Source organism: Balaenoptera borealis (assembly GCF_965194805.1).
Source record: "Balaenoptera borealis genome assembly, chromosome: 1".
NCBI classification, from domain to species: domain Eukaryota; kingdom Metazoa; phylum Chordata; class Mammalia; order Artiodactyla; family Balaenopteridae; genus Balaenoptera; species Balaenoptera borealis.
Window position 1 is genome coordinate 168,142,476 of NC_138860.1, and position 17,712 is coordinate 168,160,187.

At 42.1% G+C, this 17,712-nt stretch overlaps 1 protein-coding gene and 1 long non-coding RNA gene across 6 annotated transcripts in view; both read left to right on the plus strand.

Annotated features, from left to right (window-relative positions):
- Positions 1-316: 316 nt before the first annotated feature.
- The window catches only part of RNF19B (ring finger protein 19B), a 43,373-nt gene continuing 25,977 nt past the window's right edge, over positions 317-17,712 (plus strand). For 2 of the 5 annotated variants that reach the window (XM_082379135.1, XM_082379136.1), the window contains exons 1-5: positions 319-1,459; positions 13,421-13,626; positions 15,195-15,339; positions 16,710-16,872; positions 17,323-17,437. In XM_082379135.1, coding sequence (XP_082235261.1) covers positions 828-1,459; positions 13,421-13,626; positions 15,195-15,339; positions 16,710-16,872; positions 17,323-17,437 — 1,261 coding nt within the window. In that variant the 5' untranslated portion in view covers positions 319-827. Of the gene's footprint in view, positions 1,460-13,420; positions 13,627-15,194; positions 15,340-16,709; positions 16,873-17,322; positions 17,438-17,712 lie in introns of all 5 variants that reach the window. The other 3 variants (XM_082379137.1, XM_082379133.1, XM_082379134.1) reach the window with 3 other exon arrangements.
- LOC309622877 lies at positions 1,466-11,150 on the plus strand. Its single transcript, XR_014241167.1, has 2 exons — positions 1,466-3,290; positions 4,074-11,150. It is a non-coding gene; the product is annotated as an uncharacterized lncRNA (long non-coding RNA).

Consider the following 17,712-nt stretch of genomic DNA (forward strand, 5'->3'; position numbering starts at 1 on the left):
TGGGGAACCAGCAAAAGAAAGGCACTTTCAGGCAAAAAAAAATGCTGGGCCTCCTTCCACAAATTGTAAGTAACGAAGCTACCAGGAGGTAAGAATGGGAGGTGGGCCTAGGAATAGTTTATTAGCTCACAGAGACCACTGAATGTTAGATTAAGGGATTTGGACTTTGTTCTATAATTCTCTTGCAGATAGGGGGACCCCGTCTGTCTTATCTAATAATGCCTCCACTTAACAGATGCTCAATGAATATATTCTTTATTAATTAAAGCTTAATAAACAACAACAAAATAAGTGTTGGAAGGTGGACCAGCTCGGAGTCACCATCTGATTTACCCTTATCTGCTTTTTACAGATGGAGTAACTGAAGTATCATTTGCTGCAAGTGGCAATCGGCCCATCCTTGAGGAAAGGCAAACCGCAAACTCCACCTTGCGGATGATGAGGGTCGGGGCGAAGGTATTGTAGGAGGAGGCCTAAAAAGCAGTCGGGTTACCGTCTCCTCAAGATGGAGGTCCTGGAATCACCTGACCCCGAGGAGGCGGAGCTCCGCTCTAGCACGCCCAGCACGCCCCACCCCGCTTGGCCCCGCCCAGCGACCCCCTCCGGGCGGGGCGGCGCGGGTTGTGAGGCCTCTTCGCGAGGCGCCTGCGCAGTGGGCAGCGGCGCGCGGGGCGGAGGCTTTATAACCACTTCGTCGCTGACTCTCGGTTTCTATCTCTGGGAGGGCGGCTGAGGCGGCGGCAGCGGTCGGGACGCCGGCTGAGGGGGCGCTGAGGCGTGAGCTGTGGCGGCGCTGGGCGCCCCTCGCTCCTCGGCCTCTGGGGGCCATGGGCTCCGAGAAAGACTCCGAGTCGCCGCGGTCTACATCCCTGCACGCGGCTGCGCCCGACCCCAAGTGCCGCAGCGGCGGCCGGCGCCGGCGCCTCACCTTCCACAGTGTCTTCTCCGCCTCGGCCCGCGGCCGCCACGCCCGGGCCAAGCCGCAGGCCGAGCCGCCACCCCCGGCCGCGCCGCCGCCGATCGCCCCGGCCCCTGCCGCGGCCCAGGCCCCGCCGCCTGAGGCGCTGCCCGCCGAGCCGGCCGCCGAGGCCGAGGCGGAGGCCGCGGCGACGGCGGGGCCCGGGTTAGACGATGAGGAGGCGGCGGAGGGCGGCGGCTCGGGCCCGGAGGAGGTGGAGTGTCCGCTGTGCCTGGTGCGGCTGCCGCCCGAGCGGGCCCCGCGCCTCCTCAGTTGTCCGCACCGCTCGTGCCGGGACTGCCTCCGCCACTACCTGCGCCTGGAGATCAGCGAGAGCCGGGTCCCCATCAGCTGCCCCGAGTGCAGCGAGCGACTCAACCCGCACGACATCCGCCTGCTGCTCGCCGACCCACCGCTCATGCACAAGTACGAGGAGTTCATGCTGCGCCGCTACCTGGCCTCGGACCCCGACTGCCGCTGGTGCCCGGCCCCGGACTGCGGGTGAGAGCGGGGGCGTGGCCCGGGGGCGGTGGCCGCGGCGGTGGGGACCTGGGGCCTGGGGCTGGTCACCGCGTGTGACCGGCCCCAGGGGAGGTCCTCTGCGCACCGTCTGTGTGTGTGTGTGTGTGTGTGTGTGTGTGTGTGTGTGTGTGTGTGTGTGTGTCCCAGCGTGGAGGGAGAGGTGAGGGATGACCAGGGGGAGGGAGGGCCAGGCGGCAACTGCGGCGAGCCGGTAACCGCTAACCATCCGCTTGCCCAGAGAGTAGGGTAAACGCACCCAACACCCCACCCCTGCCCGAGGGCTTGAAGTGGGGGCTGAGCAGTCGGAGAGAAGGGAGCTGTCCATCAAGTCAGGAGGCAGGGAGAGGCCGTGTTTGGTCGGATGCATGCCCCTCTGTCCAGAGGTAGGGGGTATGTCTTAATGAGGATGGGGAGGGGATATCTGGCAAAGGGTGGAATGAGAATATCATTCTGAGGGGGCAGCGCTTTGGAGGGGTGTGTCCATTTGGCTAGGGGCATACTTTGCAGCGTTTCAGGAGAAAGGGTGTTCTTTCTGCCCACCACTGCTGAAAGTTGGAATGCAGGTGACTGAAATGGCACTAACGGCAAAGGACAGCTCCCAGGCAGCGCTCTGGGGGCACCCTGGGCATTGTGGTGTGTCTTCTGTGCCAAGCTATTGGGGGGCCCCCTGTGGTTCTTACAGTGCTGTCTGGGCAGGGTGCAGAGTAGACAGACCCTTTCTTTGTCCAGAGAAGCAACGGGGCACTGAAAAGGATGCCCAGAGGTTGACATGGTAGGAGAAAATGTGTTTCCCAGCTCCTCTGATCTTGAGTTCTTGACGATGCACCATGTATGCTGACTTTTTAAGGTCAGTGAGAAAATAGGCAGTAGATGCAGAGACATACTACTACCAGATTTCACCAGCTGGAGCATTCAGTGGAGACCGTCCCCCACCCCCCACCCGCCCCCCGACCCTTACCTTTTAAAATCTGATTGTGTGTTACTGTCAGTACATCCCATGAACGATTGCATGCAGCAAAGAGGGGCGTCAGACTGTGCCATTACCTGCTCTGCGACCTAGGACAGATCATTTTATTCTTGTGTGTCATGTTTTGAGGACAAAAAGATGCTAGGGACTCCTAGTAAAAAGCTGAGTGTTCGTTTCTTTCAAAGGAGTTAAGAAAGGCTCTTAATTGTAGCCTGTATATCAAGGCTGTTTTAAGATTTCCATGATTCTGCTTTTTGTCTCCTTCAAAGGAAGCTGACTTAGAGTGTCTAGGGGAGTAAGATGAGTTATTTTCTTCTATTTTTCTGTTCTGACAAACTTGTTTAGAGATGGATGTGTTATTTAAGCTCACTGAGTTGGGGTTTCTAAATTACTTTGAAGTGTTATGGTCAAAGGTTGGGGCATTTAACTATGGTAGGTCACTTTCACTTTCAGTTAATAAGTATCAGAAAGAACCTCCTAGGCTCTTGGAAAAGTTTGCTTATATCTGGAGATCTGGTGATCTTCCTAGCCTTAAGAGGTTAATTTACGTGGTATTGACGTTTTACAGACACTATTGATCTATTTTCTGAACCAAAGGAATATTTACTTAAGAGAACACTGCTTGATTAACTTTGGAATAGTATATTAACTCCTTTTTCAGATGTGAATTTCCTTGAATTTTAACTGAGAAATGTGACATCACTGATTATATTTCTGGAAAAGTTCTCTTTTTGTTTTTATTTCTCTGAAGTCAATCTCTGTCTTTGCTCACATCAATAAAAATGGACAGGAATTAATTTACAATCTTGATGATGACAACTCTAAACCATTACTGATTTGGAAGTTAGTAAAAAATTAGGTCATTTCTTATATTAGCCAAGTATTGGATTACTACCATCCAGAGGTTTTTTTTAATTAGATAAAAAACTGTAACAATTTTAATATAATCTTTAAATGTGTTATCTGTGGGTTTAAAGAAGGTGAAGTCTGGGAAAAGCAAGCAAGCTAGCATCTGAGTATCTATGTGTCAGGCATACATAATTTAATTTGATCCCTGCAACATTGTAAAATAGATTTGATCTTGTTTTACAGATAAGGAAACTGAAGTTTAAATGAATTGAGTGACTTGTTTAGGGTCATATAACTAGTGGGTGGTGGAATCAGGCTTGGAACACTGGTCTTAACTCCAACCAAGGCCAGTATTCTTTTCTCTCAAAGAATAAAAAGCTTCAAAAAAGCATAGGCTTATCAGCATTATTGGGGATGCTACTGTTTGGGTCATTTCATCAAGTGTGGCCTAAGGACAGTGTTGAGAGAGCCAAAAATGCTAGAATCTGGTTTCTCTTCTGATTCTTATTGTTAACAGCCTATTACCTACTTTATTTTTCTTACCTGAAATAAGCCTAATCCTTTCCTTACTTGAGAGGCCTAATTGATATTTTCAGAGTGTTTTGAGAATTCAGTTGAATGTGTTAGATAAACAGGGAGTAACTTTAAATTTCTGTCACTTCCCAAATAAGTGGGGATGTGGCCAGTGGTTTTGCCACCTCTTTTTAATGTCATGAGAAAAATAGCTTGTTTTGTTTTGTTTTCTTTTAATCAAACTGTTCTATTCTTCTGGGTCAGGTAAAAATCATGGATGAGAACTAGAAGAGAAGCCTCAGACCCCAGTTGTCTCTTCTCATACCTGACCATCTTTACTGCCTGCAGATTAAGTTCCTGCCAGCCAAATTTATCAAGTTCTTTTTTGCTCTCTGTGTGTATATGTGTGTATTTGGCAGGGTGAGGGGAGCATATAAGTGATCTGATCATTAGTTTTACTGTGATTACTCATGATAATAAGAACACTATATGTTAAACAATTCATTATTTGTTTATAAAATATTTGTGGAACAGAGAAAAGAATCTTGAATTTTTCTTTTTTCATACTTAAATACAATTTTATTTTATTCATAAATAAGGGAACTGATTTCTATGGGAAAACATTCACATTATTATTAATATTATTAAGTACAATATTACCAAGTGCAATTTTTTTTTTTTTTTTGCTGTACGAGACTGTGGGATCTTAGTTCCCAGACCAGGGACGGAACCTGGGCCCACGGCAGTGAAAGCGCCGAGTCTTAATCACTGGATTCCCAGGGAATTCCCACCAAGTGTAATCTTTAAAACATACTTTCAAATGAGATAAAATTAACTCAGAATACAGATAACTGACATTTTTATAGTCCTTTATAATCTTCAGACTATAACTTCATTCAGAAATAATTTCATTTTAGTTCCATACAGGTAGATGGTGGTAAACTCATTTTATAAAAGAAAAGCCAGTTCAGAAAAGTTTAAGTGTGGGACCCAGTGTCTCACAGCTGATAAATGGTACAGTTGATATGCTACCCCTTAGAGTCTCTACTTAAGCACAAGGTCTTTTCAGAAACCTCCAAATCATGTAAACATGTAATGTTTTCCTCTCAAGTGCCCTGTTACCTATCTTTAAACCCCTTCAGAATCTCTAGAAGACTGAGGGGTGAGCAAAGGAGACGACAGAATATTTCCTGGCATACAGGGGGCAGATCTTCTGTACAGATGAATAGGAGATAAGGCTGTCTTGACCTAAATTCTTTGTGCAGGTCCACCACTCCAGCCTGTCATTGCTGCCTCTGTCTCCTGCAGAGTCCCCCGTCCCATCTGACTCCAGAAGGTAGTATCATTTATTGGCCTTCCTAGATAACTGAGCTGGATTATCCCATAAACAGGAAGCTTCTGTTTGTCTCTTAACACTTTTATGAGGGAAGAGCAAGCTCCCTGAGCAAGACAGATTTCTCAGTCAGTGAGGGAGGATTTTTCCTTTCTGAAGCCTTCCTGAACCTCTTCTCTCTCTCTCTTTTTTTTTAAAAAATATAATTAATTTATTTATTTTTTAAAGGTGGAGATGGGGAGCTTTTTTTAAAAATGTTTATTTATTTAGGCTGCTCCGGGTCTTAGTTGCAGCACGTGGGATCTTCGTTGCAGCATGCAGGCTTCTTAGTTGCGGCATGCAGACTCTTAGTTGTGGCATGCAAACTCTTAGTTACGGCATGCATGCGGGATCTAGTTACCCAACCAGGGATCAAACCCGGGCCCCCTGCATTGGGAGCACGGAGTCTTACCCACTGGACCACCAGGGGAGTCCCCTGGACCTCTTTTCTTAATTTAGCTCTGTACCTTCATTTTCATAACTCTTTATTCCCCCTACAACGCTTCTCGCCATTTACATCATCCTACAGCCCAATATGTCTTTCTCATGTTTGCCAGAGTACTCATTCTAAAGTGGAACATTTTATATCATTCCCCTGCTTAAAACTGCTCATACCTGACCTACAAGATGACTTCTTATGTTTTTAAGAACTTATTCTTTATATGATCTATCCTTATGATTTAAGACCCTTTATGGTCTCCAACCATCTTTTGATCTTATTTTCTACTTTTCACCAACATCAGTATTTCCCAAGGTATAGGCATTACTAATGAAAAGAAAAATGTTTTATGATTGAATAAGCTTGGGAAATGTTGGATTGAACAAAATAAAGCAACTCTATTTCTGAGCTCCTTAGACCCTTTAAAAAATACTAATATACACTGTAAGTCTTGTTAATGCTAATATGCAAATCTTCAGTCTGGTGTAATTTCAATAAACTGAGATCACCAGGAAACATGTTTTGTTTTGTTTTGTTTTGATGACATCTTTAAAGCATACCTGAAACTTTCCCTATTTGCAGTTTTCTAAACTCCTTGAATAGTTATTCTGTCCTGCCTTCTGTTACTGTCCTTATTTAACACTAAATCTTGTGCTCTGAGTAAATTGGGAGCTCCTCTAGACTAAGATATCTATATTCCAACTTTTTCTACAACTCTGAACAAAATCTTTCAATTAGGTCCCAGAAGAATGGGATGAATAGTTAAATTTTTGATACGGGAGATAAAGAATACAAACACGACAGTTTTGAGAGGAGAAACAGAAAAGAGGAGGGTGTGCAAGAAGAGGACAGACAAGTAATCATTAAACAGACACTTTTCAGAATCATATGGTGTTGAAACTTAGGTGAGTACTGGGTATTACACAAAGGACTTAGACATGGGCCTCTTGACAGGGAGTTTGGCCTGGTAGAGGAGACAGATAGATAAGTAGGAAGATAATTATAAATGCAATGTAATATATACTAAAGAAAATACAAGTGTTCTTATAAGATGGATGGAAGGTTTTGCATGATGGTGTCAATAAAGACTTCGTGGAGGAGGTGATATTTGATCAGGGCTTGAAGAATATGAGTAGAAATTTATACCAGACAAACAAAGATGAGGGTAGAGAAAAAGGTGTCTTAAACCAGAATGTTATGAGCAAATGCATGGAGGTATAAAAATTCAAGACTAAGTCTGGAGTCTTGTTTGGTTAGCCTCTAGATGTACAATATGGGGAACATGATCTGGGAAGTGACTTGAGATCCATCTGAAAAGGTAGATTGGATTCAGATTTATAGGTCTATCTATGCCATGCAAAGAAGTGTAAGTTTGAAGGACTTTTTTCTTTTTTGTTGAAGGATTTTAAGCAAAAGAGTAACATCATGATAGATAAACTTCTGGAACTGGAATTTGGATTGGAGTAGGGAATAAAGAGACTGCAGTCTCTTGCAATTGTCTGGTCAAGAGATGACATGGGTTTGAACTAGCGCAGTAAAAAGGAAGATAGTAAAAGTATGGCTCATTGTGACAACTTGGCCCATGTTTTCCACCCTTATATACACTCAGGGTCTGTTTGTAAGTGATTATATGGCCTGGAACAGTGAAGTACAGACATAATATAGGAACACATTTCTTTAACTCCCAGGGTTTGTTGGAGCATAATCAAATTCATACTATTGGGAATTTTTCCCCCAGGGCTGGAGTAAGGTAATGCTGTGGTCTAGCTTGTCACACATTATAATGTTTCTCAAGATAGGAAATTAACAAAATTAATAAAAGTTGTATGAACTTAAGGGGGGGAGGAAAGGATGCTTCTGTGTTCTTAGCATCATGCAATTTCCTACACCTTCCATTTAGCTTCTAATTAGCAGACCTGAATGCTCTGTTCAGCTAAGAAGGCAGAGTAGGAGAGAGGCTCCAGTGTAGGACATGGAAGAGAGGGAACAAGATAGTCAAGGCAGTTTTGGTCTCAAGGATGAAGGGTTTTTTTTGACTGCCTGGGGTAGAAGATTGCCCTATTCAGAATTTAGGAGTTTGCTCCGCAAAGGGGCTTAAACAGAATTTTAGGATTAAGTTATACTGCTTGACATAAAGAAAGCCAATAGATACATGGATAAGTTTAAAAGATTGCTTTAGGGAAAAGTAATGGCCCAGGAGAAGAGCTAAATGACCTGGGGAAAGTAAAAAACCCAGACAGGAGAGGGTCTCTATCATTCATTCCACACAGGTATTTTAAGCATGAATCAGTGTGCTAGACCCTGGAGATTAAAAGATGGTTGATACTTTTCCTTGTCTAGTCTGGTTGGGGAAGCATACATATAAACAGATAATTACAATATAATGTGTTAAGTATTGTAAAGTAATTATGCACAGACACAAAGTGGGCAACCAACTGCCTGGAAAGGTTAAGTGGATTTTATAGAGAGGATGACATTTGAGCTGGTTCTTAAATGGATAAGTATTTGCCAGGACAAGAAGTAAGGAGAGGACGTTTCGAGGCTGAAAGGAATAGAATATGCAAAGGCCAAGAAGTAGGACAAAACGCGCTGTTTATCTATAGCATAACTTTTGGGGCAAGATCTCAAATGCAGTTTGTTTTTTAAAAAATTTTATTTATTTATTTATTTATTTATTTATGACTGTGTTGGGTCTTCGTTGCTGCACACAGGCTCTCTCCAACTGCAGCGAGCGGGGAATACTCTTTGTTGCAGTGCGTGGGCTTCTCATTGTGGTGGCTTCTCTTGTTGTGGAGCACAGGCTCTAGGCGTGCGGGCTTCAGTAGTTGTGGCGCGCAGGCTCAGTAGTTGTGGCTCGCAGGCTCAGTAGTTGTGGCACACGGGCTCAGTTGCTCCACGGCATGAGGGCTCGAACCTGTGTCTCCTGCACTGGCAGGCAGATTCTTAACCACTGCACCACCAGGGAAGTCCACAACTGCAGTTTTAAAACATGTTTAGTTTAGTTTTTTTTTTAATAGAAATTTATTATTTATTTATTTATTTATTTAATTCATTTATTTTTGGCTGCATTGGGTCTTCGTTGCTGCGCATGGGCTTTCTCTAGTTGCGGCGAGCGGCGGCTACTCTTTGTTGCGGTGCACAGGCTTCTCATAGCGGTAGCTTCTCTTACTGTGGAGCACGGGCTGTAGGCACGTGGGCTTCAGTAGTTGCGGCACTCGGGCTCAGTAGTTGTGGCTCACGGGCTCTAGAGCACAGGCTCAGTAGTTGTGGCACACGGGCTTAGTTGCTCTGCGGCATGTGGGATCTTCCCGGACCAGGGCTCAAACCCGTGTCCCCTGCATTGGCAGGCGGATTCTTAACCACTGCGCCACCAGGGAAGTCCCAAAACATGTTTAGTTTTAAAACATGTTTAGTTTTAAAACATGTTTAGTTTTAAAACTCGAAGGCTGCAAGCACCTATACTTCCATTTTAGGGATAGAATCTAAGGTTTGGAGATTTTAATTAGCTCAGTGTCATGCAGTATGAGTCAGGGGCAAGGAGCCCAGACCAGGCACCCAAAAACAGGAATGCCAAGTCTCGTGCCCTGAGTAATTCTGTGTCATGGTAATAGGTTGCTGGGGGTTCTTGAGTATTTGGGGTTATTTTACTTCCTTGGAACCAAATTCCACACCCAAAATTGACATTGTCAATACTATTAAATGTTCTTTGAAAAAAAAGAAAAATCTGTTAATAAATATTTACTTCCACCATGTGAGGTAGGAATGGATCATGAAATGCTCAAGACTTCCTGACTGGCAGTCTATCTAATATGTATTGTCAGAAGTTGACTTAATAATTTTCTGAGATCATCCAGTACCTTTCTCATTTAACACAAAGTAGCAAGCAAGTCACTTTCTTCAGGAGAAACGTTGTTTATCTTTAGTAGTTATATTACAACTAGGTGGGATAAATTTGCTCAGAACTCCTACAGGATATGAATCATTTGCATTCATACATTGACCTCTTCTCACTTTGCTCTTTCTGAGAAGAGTTTTAATACAGCCTGTATTATGTAACATAGATGATACCTTGTCATCGGTAATTTCAGTGTCATTCTCAAATCAGCTTGCAGAATCTATGATGAACCTGAGAACTTAAGTTGCTATCGTGAACATCTAATGTACAATCAAATAAGCAAACAAACCATAGAATAAATCTAAGAAAGTGTTATTAGTCTTTTGTTTAAGCTGTTTGAGGTCTTTGACTATTGGAGTAGAACATGGAATAGGTGACAAAGCCCCGATGGCAACACCTAAGCCTGAAATCATTGACCTAAAAATTGTTTGAACTTTCACAGCTGCTGTCTTCCATTCTTCATTTGTTTGTTTAAATTACTTTTTTTAAAAAAAGAATTATTTTAAACAAGTGTCTACTTGTTAGTCTGTGCATTTAGTTGACATTTTTAGAATTAGTCAGAAAGGCTAATAGTTTGTAAATATATTGGATTGTTTGTAGGAAAGTATTCTTGGTAAATAAACAATTATAAGAAGCAGTTGATACTGGTGCTGATAGATTCTGAATTGTCCATCTTTACTAAGAATATGTGTCAGAAGGGATTGCGGGGAGATATGGCCATATTCTATGTTAATTCATAAGATAGATGAGTGGTATTCTTGGATTCTGGAACCTGTCAAGAAAGAAGAGATTTCAAGGTATACATTCAAATTGGGGAAAAAATTTTTTTGGAAAGATAAAATGAGCTTTCAATAGAAGTTGATCACGAACCCATCTATGTTCATTGTCTCTCAGTCTGTCGTCAGACCAGCTTCACTATGAAACTTAAAAATGAAAAAGTATTGAAATCATAAAACTCCTAAAAGAAAACATACGCAGAACACTCTTTGACATAAATCATAGCAATATTTTTTTGATCTGTCTCCTAAAGCAGAGGAAATAAAAGCAAAACTAAATGGGACCTAATTAAACGTAAATGCTTTTGCACAGCAAAGGAAACCATTGACAAAGCAAAAAGACAAACTACTGAATGAGGGAAAATATTTGCTAATGATATGACTGATAAGGGGTTAATATCCAGAATATATAAGCAGGGAGAGGGTGCGGAGAAAAGGGAACCCTCTTGCACTGTTGGTGGGAATGTAAATTGATACAGCCACTATGGAGAACAGTATGGAGCTTCCTTAAAAAACTAAAAATAGGGCTTCCCTGGTGGCACAGTGGTTAAGAGTCCGCCTGCCAATGCAGGGGACGTGGGTTCGAGCCCTGATCCGGGAAGATCCCACGTGCCGCGGAGCAACTAAGCCCACGCGCCACAACTAGTGAGCCTGCGCTCTAGAGGCTGCGAGCCACAACTGCTGAGCCCACGTGCCACAACTACTGAAGCCCGCTTGCTTCTCTGCAACAAGAGAAGCCACCGCAGTAAGCCCGCGCACTGCAACAAAGAGTAGTACCCACTCGCCGCAACTAGAGGAAGCTCGCACGCAGCAATGACGACCCAATGCAACCAAAAAAAAAAAAAAAAACAACTAAAAATAGAGCTACGATATGACCTAGTAATCCCACTACTGGGCATATACCCTGAGAAAACCATAATTCAAAAAGAGACATGTACCACAATGTTCACTGCAGCACTATTTACAATAGCCAGGACATGGAAGCAACCTAAGTGTCCATTGACAGATGAGTGGATAAAGAAGATGTGGCACATATATACAATGGAATATTACTCGGCCATAAAAAGAAACGAAACTGTCATTTGTAGTGAGGTGGATGGACCTAGAGTCTGTCATACAGAGTGAAGTAAATCAGAAAGAGAAAAACAAATACCGTATGCTAACACATATATGTGGAATCTAAAAAAAAAAAATGGTTATGAAGAACCTAGGGGAAGGACAGGAATAAAGATGCAGACGTAGAGAATGAACTTGAGAACACAGGGAGGGAGAAGGGTAAGCTGGGACGAAGTGAGAGAGTGGCATGGACTTATATATACTACCAAATGTAAAATAGATAGCTAATGGGAAGCAGCCACATAGCACAGGGAGATCAGCTGGGTGCTCTGTGACCACCTAGAGGAGTGGGATAGGGAGGGTGGGAGGGAGACGCAAGAGGGAAGAGATATGGGGATATATGTATACATATAACTGATTTACTTTGTTATACAGCAGAAACTAACAACATTGTAAAGCAATTATACTCCAATAAAGATGTTAAAAATTTTTTTAAATAAAAAATAAAACAAAAACAAAATATATAAGCAGCTCATACAAATCAACATCAAAAAAATTTTAAAAATGATCCAATTGAAAAATGGGCAGAAGACCTGAATAGACATTTCTCCAAAGAAGACATACAGATGGCCAACAGGCACATGAAAAGATGCTCAACATCATTAATCATCAGAGAAATGCAAATTAAAACCAAAGTGAGACATCACCTCGCACCTATCAGAATGGCTATCATCAAAAAGTCCACAAATAACAAATGTTGGCAAGGATGTGGAGAAAAGGGAGCCCTCATACACCATTGGTGGCAATGTAAATTGGTATAGCCATTATGAAAAACAGTATGGAGGTTTCTCAAAAAATTAAAAATAGAACTACCCTATGACACAGCAATTCCATTCCTGGGTATTTATCTGAAAAAAGAAAAAAAAGGACCAACACAAATTGGAAAAGATACATGCACCCCAATGGCAGCATTATTTACAATTGCCAAGATATGGAAACAACCTTAAATGTCCATCAACAGATGAATGGATTAAAAAGACATGGTATATATACACAATGGAATACTACTCAGCCATAAAAAAAATGATATTTTGCCATTTGCAACAACATGGATGAACCTGGAGGGTATTATGCTCAGTAAGATAAGTCAGACAGAGGAAAAAAAAATACTGGATGATATCACTTATATGTGGAATCTAAAAAATAAAACAAACTAGTGAATATAATAAAAAAGAAACAGACACACAGAAATAGAGTACAAATTAGTGGTTACCAGTGGGGAGAGGGAAGGAGTAAGGGACAGGATAGGGGTAGGGGATTAAGAGGTACAAACTACTATGTATAAAACAAATAAGTTACAAGGATATATAGTACAACAGAGGGAATATAGCCAATATTTTATAACTATAAATGGACTATAACCGTTAAAAATTGTGAATCACTGTGTTGTACACCTGAAACTTGTATAATGTTGTACATCAACTAAACTGCAATTTTAAAAAAGTATACTTGCTTTAGTTTTTGCTATTGTACTTTATTTTATAAATGTTCTATCCTTTAAACAAATTCTAATTTCTCTAAATATATCAAATCATCAAAAGGAAATAGTTTTGTACCCTTATTTATGAAACTTGCTGGGACAAATTGCTCCTAAAGCAGCTTAAACTATGACTGAATACATGCTAGAAATTCAGGCTGGACTCCCGTGGCAGTCCAGTGGTTAAGACTCCACACTTCCACTGCAGGGGCACAGGTTCGAACCCTGATCGGGGAGCTAAGATCCTGCATGCCATGCACTGCGGCCAAAAAAAAAAAAAAAATTCAGGCTAAGTATGATATTTTCCCCTACTTTTTCAGGAGGTAAATATGTGTTTTTAGAATCTCAAGAAACAATTTACTTTCTCACACAGAATATTTTACAGTTTGTTAGGTGTGCTCGTGCATGTGTTATTTGTTATATGTGTGTTCTTTCCTCTGCATCGTATGAAGTGGTGGGGATACCACACAGTGTTACCCCACTGGGACTGAGGCATGTCTTAACTTACTTATATCTCTTCCTGTTTCCTTACCCAGGTATGCTGTTATTGCCTATGGCTGTGCCAGCTGCCCAAAGCTGACCTGTGAGAGGGAAGGCTGCCAGACTGAGTTCTGTTACCACTGCAAGCAAATATGGCATCCAAATCAGACATGCGATATGGCCCGTCAGCAGAGGGCGCAGACATTGCGAGTTCGGACCAAGCACACTTCAGGTCTCAGTTATGGGCAAGAATCTGGACCAGGTATGAGTTGGCATTGTCTCATTTGTCTCTTTATTGATATTTCATAATGTGAGCCCAAAGCTGGGAGAGATTACCTTACTCAAGGATTAGAGAACAGAGACTATTTGTGTTTTGTTTGTTTGTTTTTATAAATTTATTTTTATTTATATTATTTATTTTTGGCTGCATTGTATCTTCGTTGCTGCACTCGGGCTTTCTCTAGTTGCGGCGAGTGGGGGCTACTCTTCGTTGCAGTGCACGGCCTTCTCATTTCGGTGGCTTCTCTTGTTGTGGAGCACAGGCTCTAGGCACGTGGGCTTCAGTAGTTATGGCACACGGGCTCAGTAGTTGTGGCTCACGGGTTCTAGAGCGCAGGCTCAGTAGTTGTGGCGCACGGGCTTAGTTGCTCTGCGGCATGTGGGATCTTCCCGGACCAGGGCTCGAACCTGTATCCCCTGCACTGGCAGGCGGATTCTTAACCACTGCGACACCAGGGAAATCCCAAGTGCAGAAACTATTTGGTAATACTTTCAACACTGTATTTGGTACGTAGCGTCTCTCTCTGACCATTTAGAGGTTGTCCAACCCAGGTGAAATTGGAATAAAGCAAAACTGAATTCTGTAGTTTCTACCTTCTTAGTAATATGTCTCAGATTGGAGAGTAGTTGGGTCCTTTAGCTAGGGGCTTTTTTAGAACTTTCACTGTGAGCAGAAAGACGTTTAGTATTAGAACTGTACTGTTTTCCTACCAGCTTTAAGTACATCACTGGTTTTGGAAACAGGGTACAGATTTAAGGAAAGGAAATAATATTAGTATGGATTAATGATTAACCTTAAAAGGAGGAATATCACACATTCAGTTCCAACCTTGACATGTCAGAGTGAACCTCTTTTAAAATGTCAGTGGGTTTATTGCCTTTTATACGTGTGCTTTATTTCACTGATGTCATTTGAGAGAAGCTAGTAGGAAAGATTTTACCATTCACTTTTTCCTGGCACAGTATAATCTCCTAAATTTTCTTTGTAATAGGGTAGTTCCTAGCTTGCTGTGAAAATTACCAGGTGTATGCTACATAGCATACTCAATTGTTTGTAGGATTTGAATTTTAAAGTATCGTGAGAAGGAACTGTGGATTATGTTAACAGCAAATCACAGTGATACTTGTACCTGAGAAATGAGTTTCCTGAACTAAAATTTTTCAAGACTTAAAGCCAAATGCAGGCTGCAGACTGTTCTTCCTGTAGGACTGTGCTTTTAATTCTGCCAGCCTATTGGCTGCTGAAATTCCATTTTTCTTGGAACCATCTTTCTCTCTAGGGAAGTCTCCTTGCTCACAGTGTGGCTCTAGTGCTGTGTAAGATGCCAGATTGGGGGATAGGCAGCTCAGTATGAGACAGGATCCATTTTATGAAATTTCCTGAGGTCTAGACATAGCCAGCCTTCCAGTGAAGTGGGTTGCACAATTTGGAATCCTCAGTCAAGAATTCTTGACTGCCTCTTCATTTCTTGTGCATACTCCTAGGAATAATAAAATCAAACGAGGTTTAACTAGGGATATTTTTCTACCTATTCTTCCTCCCCCACTTAGCAGATGACATCAAGCCATGCCCACGATGCAGTGCTTACATTATCAAGATGAATGATGGAAGCTGTAATCATATGACCTGTGCAGTGTGTGGCTGTGAATTCTGTTGGCTTTGTATGAAGGAGATCTCAGACTTGCATTACCTCAGGTGAGATGAGAAAGTGTCTATTGTTTTTATAGTCTTGTTCTCTTACTGATTTAGGGAAAAGGATGTCAAAGAAACATCATTGTCTGTCCTCTCATTACAGCATAAGGAAGCTGTAAAAAGTTCCTCTGAAACACCCTTCCAATCATGTTTTTCTCCAGCTCAGCAACTTCCAGTGACTGTTTTCCATTACCTTCCAGATAGAGTTCAGTTTCCCTAGCATGGCTTTTAAGGTTTTCTGCAGTCTGGCCCCAATATACCTTTTTCCATTTTGCTTTCATAAATGCTATGTCCCAGATTATCTGTGTCTCTTCTGTGTTATCTTACCTCCATACTTCTTCATGTTCTTTCCTTCACCTAGAATGCTTTCTAATCACTTCACCCCCCAGCAACCCCCTTTTATCTCAACTGTTCAGTTCTTATTCAGCCTTCAAGGGCCACTTTAAATGCCATTCCATCCCTGATGCCTTCCCCCAGTTTTTTCTGCCTCATTCTTCTTTACTGACATTCTTTAAATGTTCTATAAACATCGTCATGACTTTTACTTCATTTACGTGTCTCATTTTGTTAAACTATATTAAGAGTCTTCAGGCCAGTATTACCTTTTTACAGTTCCTTGGATGTAGTAGTCATTAAAATATTGTCCTGAAGGAGTTAATATTTACAAACTTAACATTCATTGTGTAGATGGAACATCTTCATTTCCAATTTAGCAAACATTTGATTACTTACAGTATACCAATTATTGGGGACACAGGGGTGCGTAAGACATGATCCCTACTTTCAAAATTACTTACTCTATCTAGTAGAGAAGACAGTACAAAGGCAGGCAGTGGACAAAAGTGGTTGGACTCAGAAGGGCTGAGTGTAAAAGTAGCCAAACTCAGAGTATGAAACTGTCATAAAGGGTATGATGAAGTCTTTTTATATCCTATCCCAGGAAGATGGTTTGCAGTATCTACATATGCCAGGAAAACTATGCAAATCAGAGAGAGTTCATTAACTGCAGGACACAGTATGTCTGGATGAGATGTCAAGTGCATAGACTATGCAGGATCCCACGTAGTATCACTCAAAGAAGTAGGTTCAGTTTGGTGGGTTAGAGAGGACAGAGTGCAGCAGAAAAGAATGGAAAAGAGGTTTCAAGTCTGGAGGCCTGCCTTTACGAAAAAAGGAAAAAAAGTAAAGAGCCAGAACTCTAATAGTCTGGCCTTGTCCTTTGCTCCCCCTTATGTAATAAATTCATTTCTTGTAACCTCTTGTAACTGTTAATCACTCCTATAGAAAAGGAGGCTCTTGCTCTTATCAAGCTCTCTGATGACAATAGCTGCATTTGTAATATTGACATTAACTTCAGCATGTTTCCTCTGTAGCCCCTCTGGCTGTACATTCTGGGGCAAGAAACCATGGAGCCGTAAGAAGAAAATTCTTTGGCAGCTGGGCACATTGATTGGCGCTCCAGTGGGGATATCCCTCATTGCTGGCATTGCCATTCCTGCCATGGTCATTGGCATTCCTGTTTATGTTGGCAGGAAGGTAAGATATGTTGAGCTCTGTGCATGTTCCATCTTCAGGTTTGTTGGTAAAGGTTTGAAGGAAATGGAGAGGAGCTTATGTTTCAGAGCTGCCTGAAAACCAGCTGGTTCTTAAATAAAAATAATTTCTTAAATGGATTTTCATAAATCCCCAAGAGATCTGAAAGTTCTTATTAACATCCTGGGCCCGGTTTGTTTCAGTGACTTAAAGGTAAAATGCTTACTTCACTCCCCTGAGTTACTTTGTCTCTTCTTATATTAACTTTTTCTGTATTAGTTTATATCATCCTGGTCTGAGTTAGATTAAAATGTGAGAAAGATGTCTCTTTGACATGGGGGAATATGTTTTAATATAGATAACTTATAAGGGAATATTCACTTATCCTTTTTCTCCCTAGCAAAAAGATTGATGTCCTAACCTGCTGACCTGGATTTTCTTTCTTATTCTTAGATTCATAGCAGGTATGAGGGAAGGAAAACCTCCAAACATAAGAGGAATTTGGCTATCACAGGAGGAGTGACTTTGTCGGTCATTGCGTCCCCAGTTATTGCTGCAGTTAGTGTTGGTAAGAAGCTAGCCAGGACCATGACTCCTCCCCTTACACGACCCACTCCCATCAGCTTTCTGGCCTTGCAGTTTAGCCAGCTGGCCAGATGTTTCACCCTGGATGCTCCTGCATTTTATGTCAGACCCACCTTGGGAGTTTATTAGGCACTATTATTATTATCAGCCACACTAAAGTATCAGAGTTTGGGATCTTTCATTCGTAAGTTAGTGCCTAGAACGCCATCTGGCACATAAAAAAGATTGAATTAAAAACTATTACTTTAAGGCCTAGTT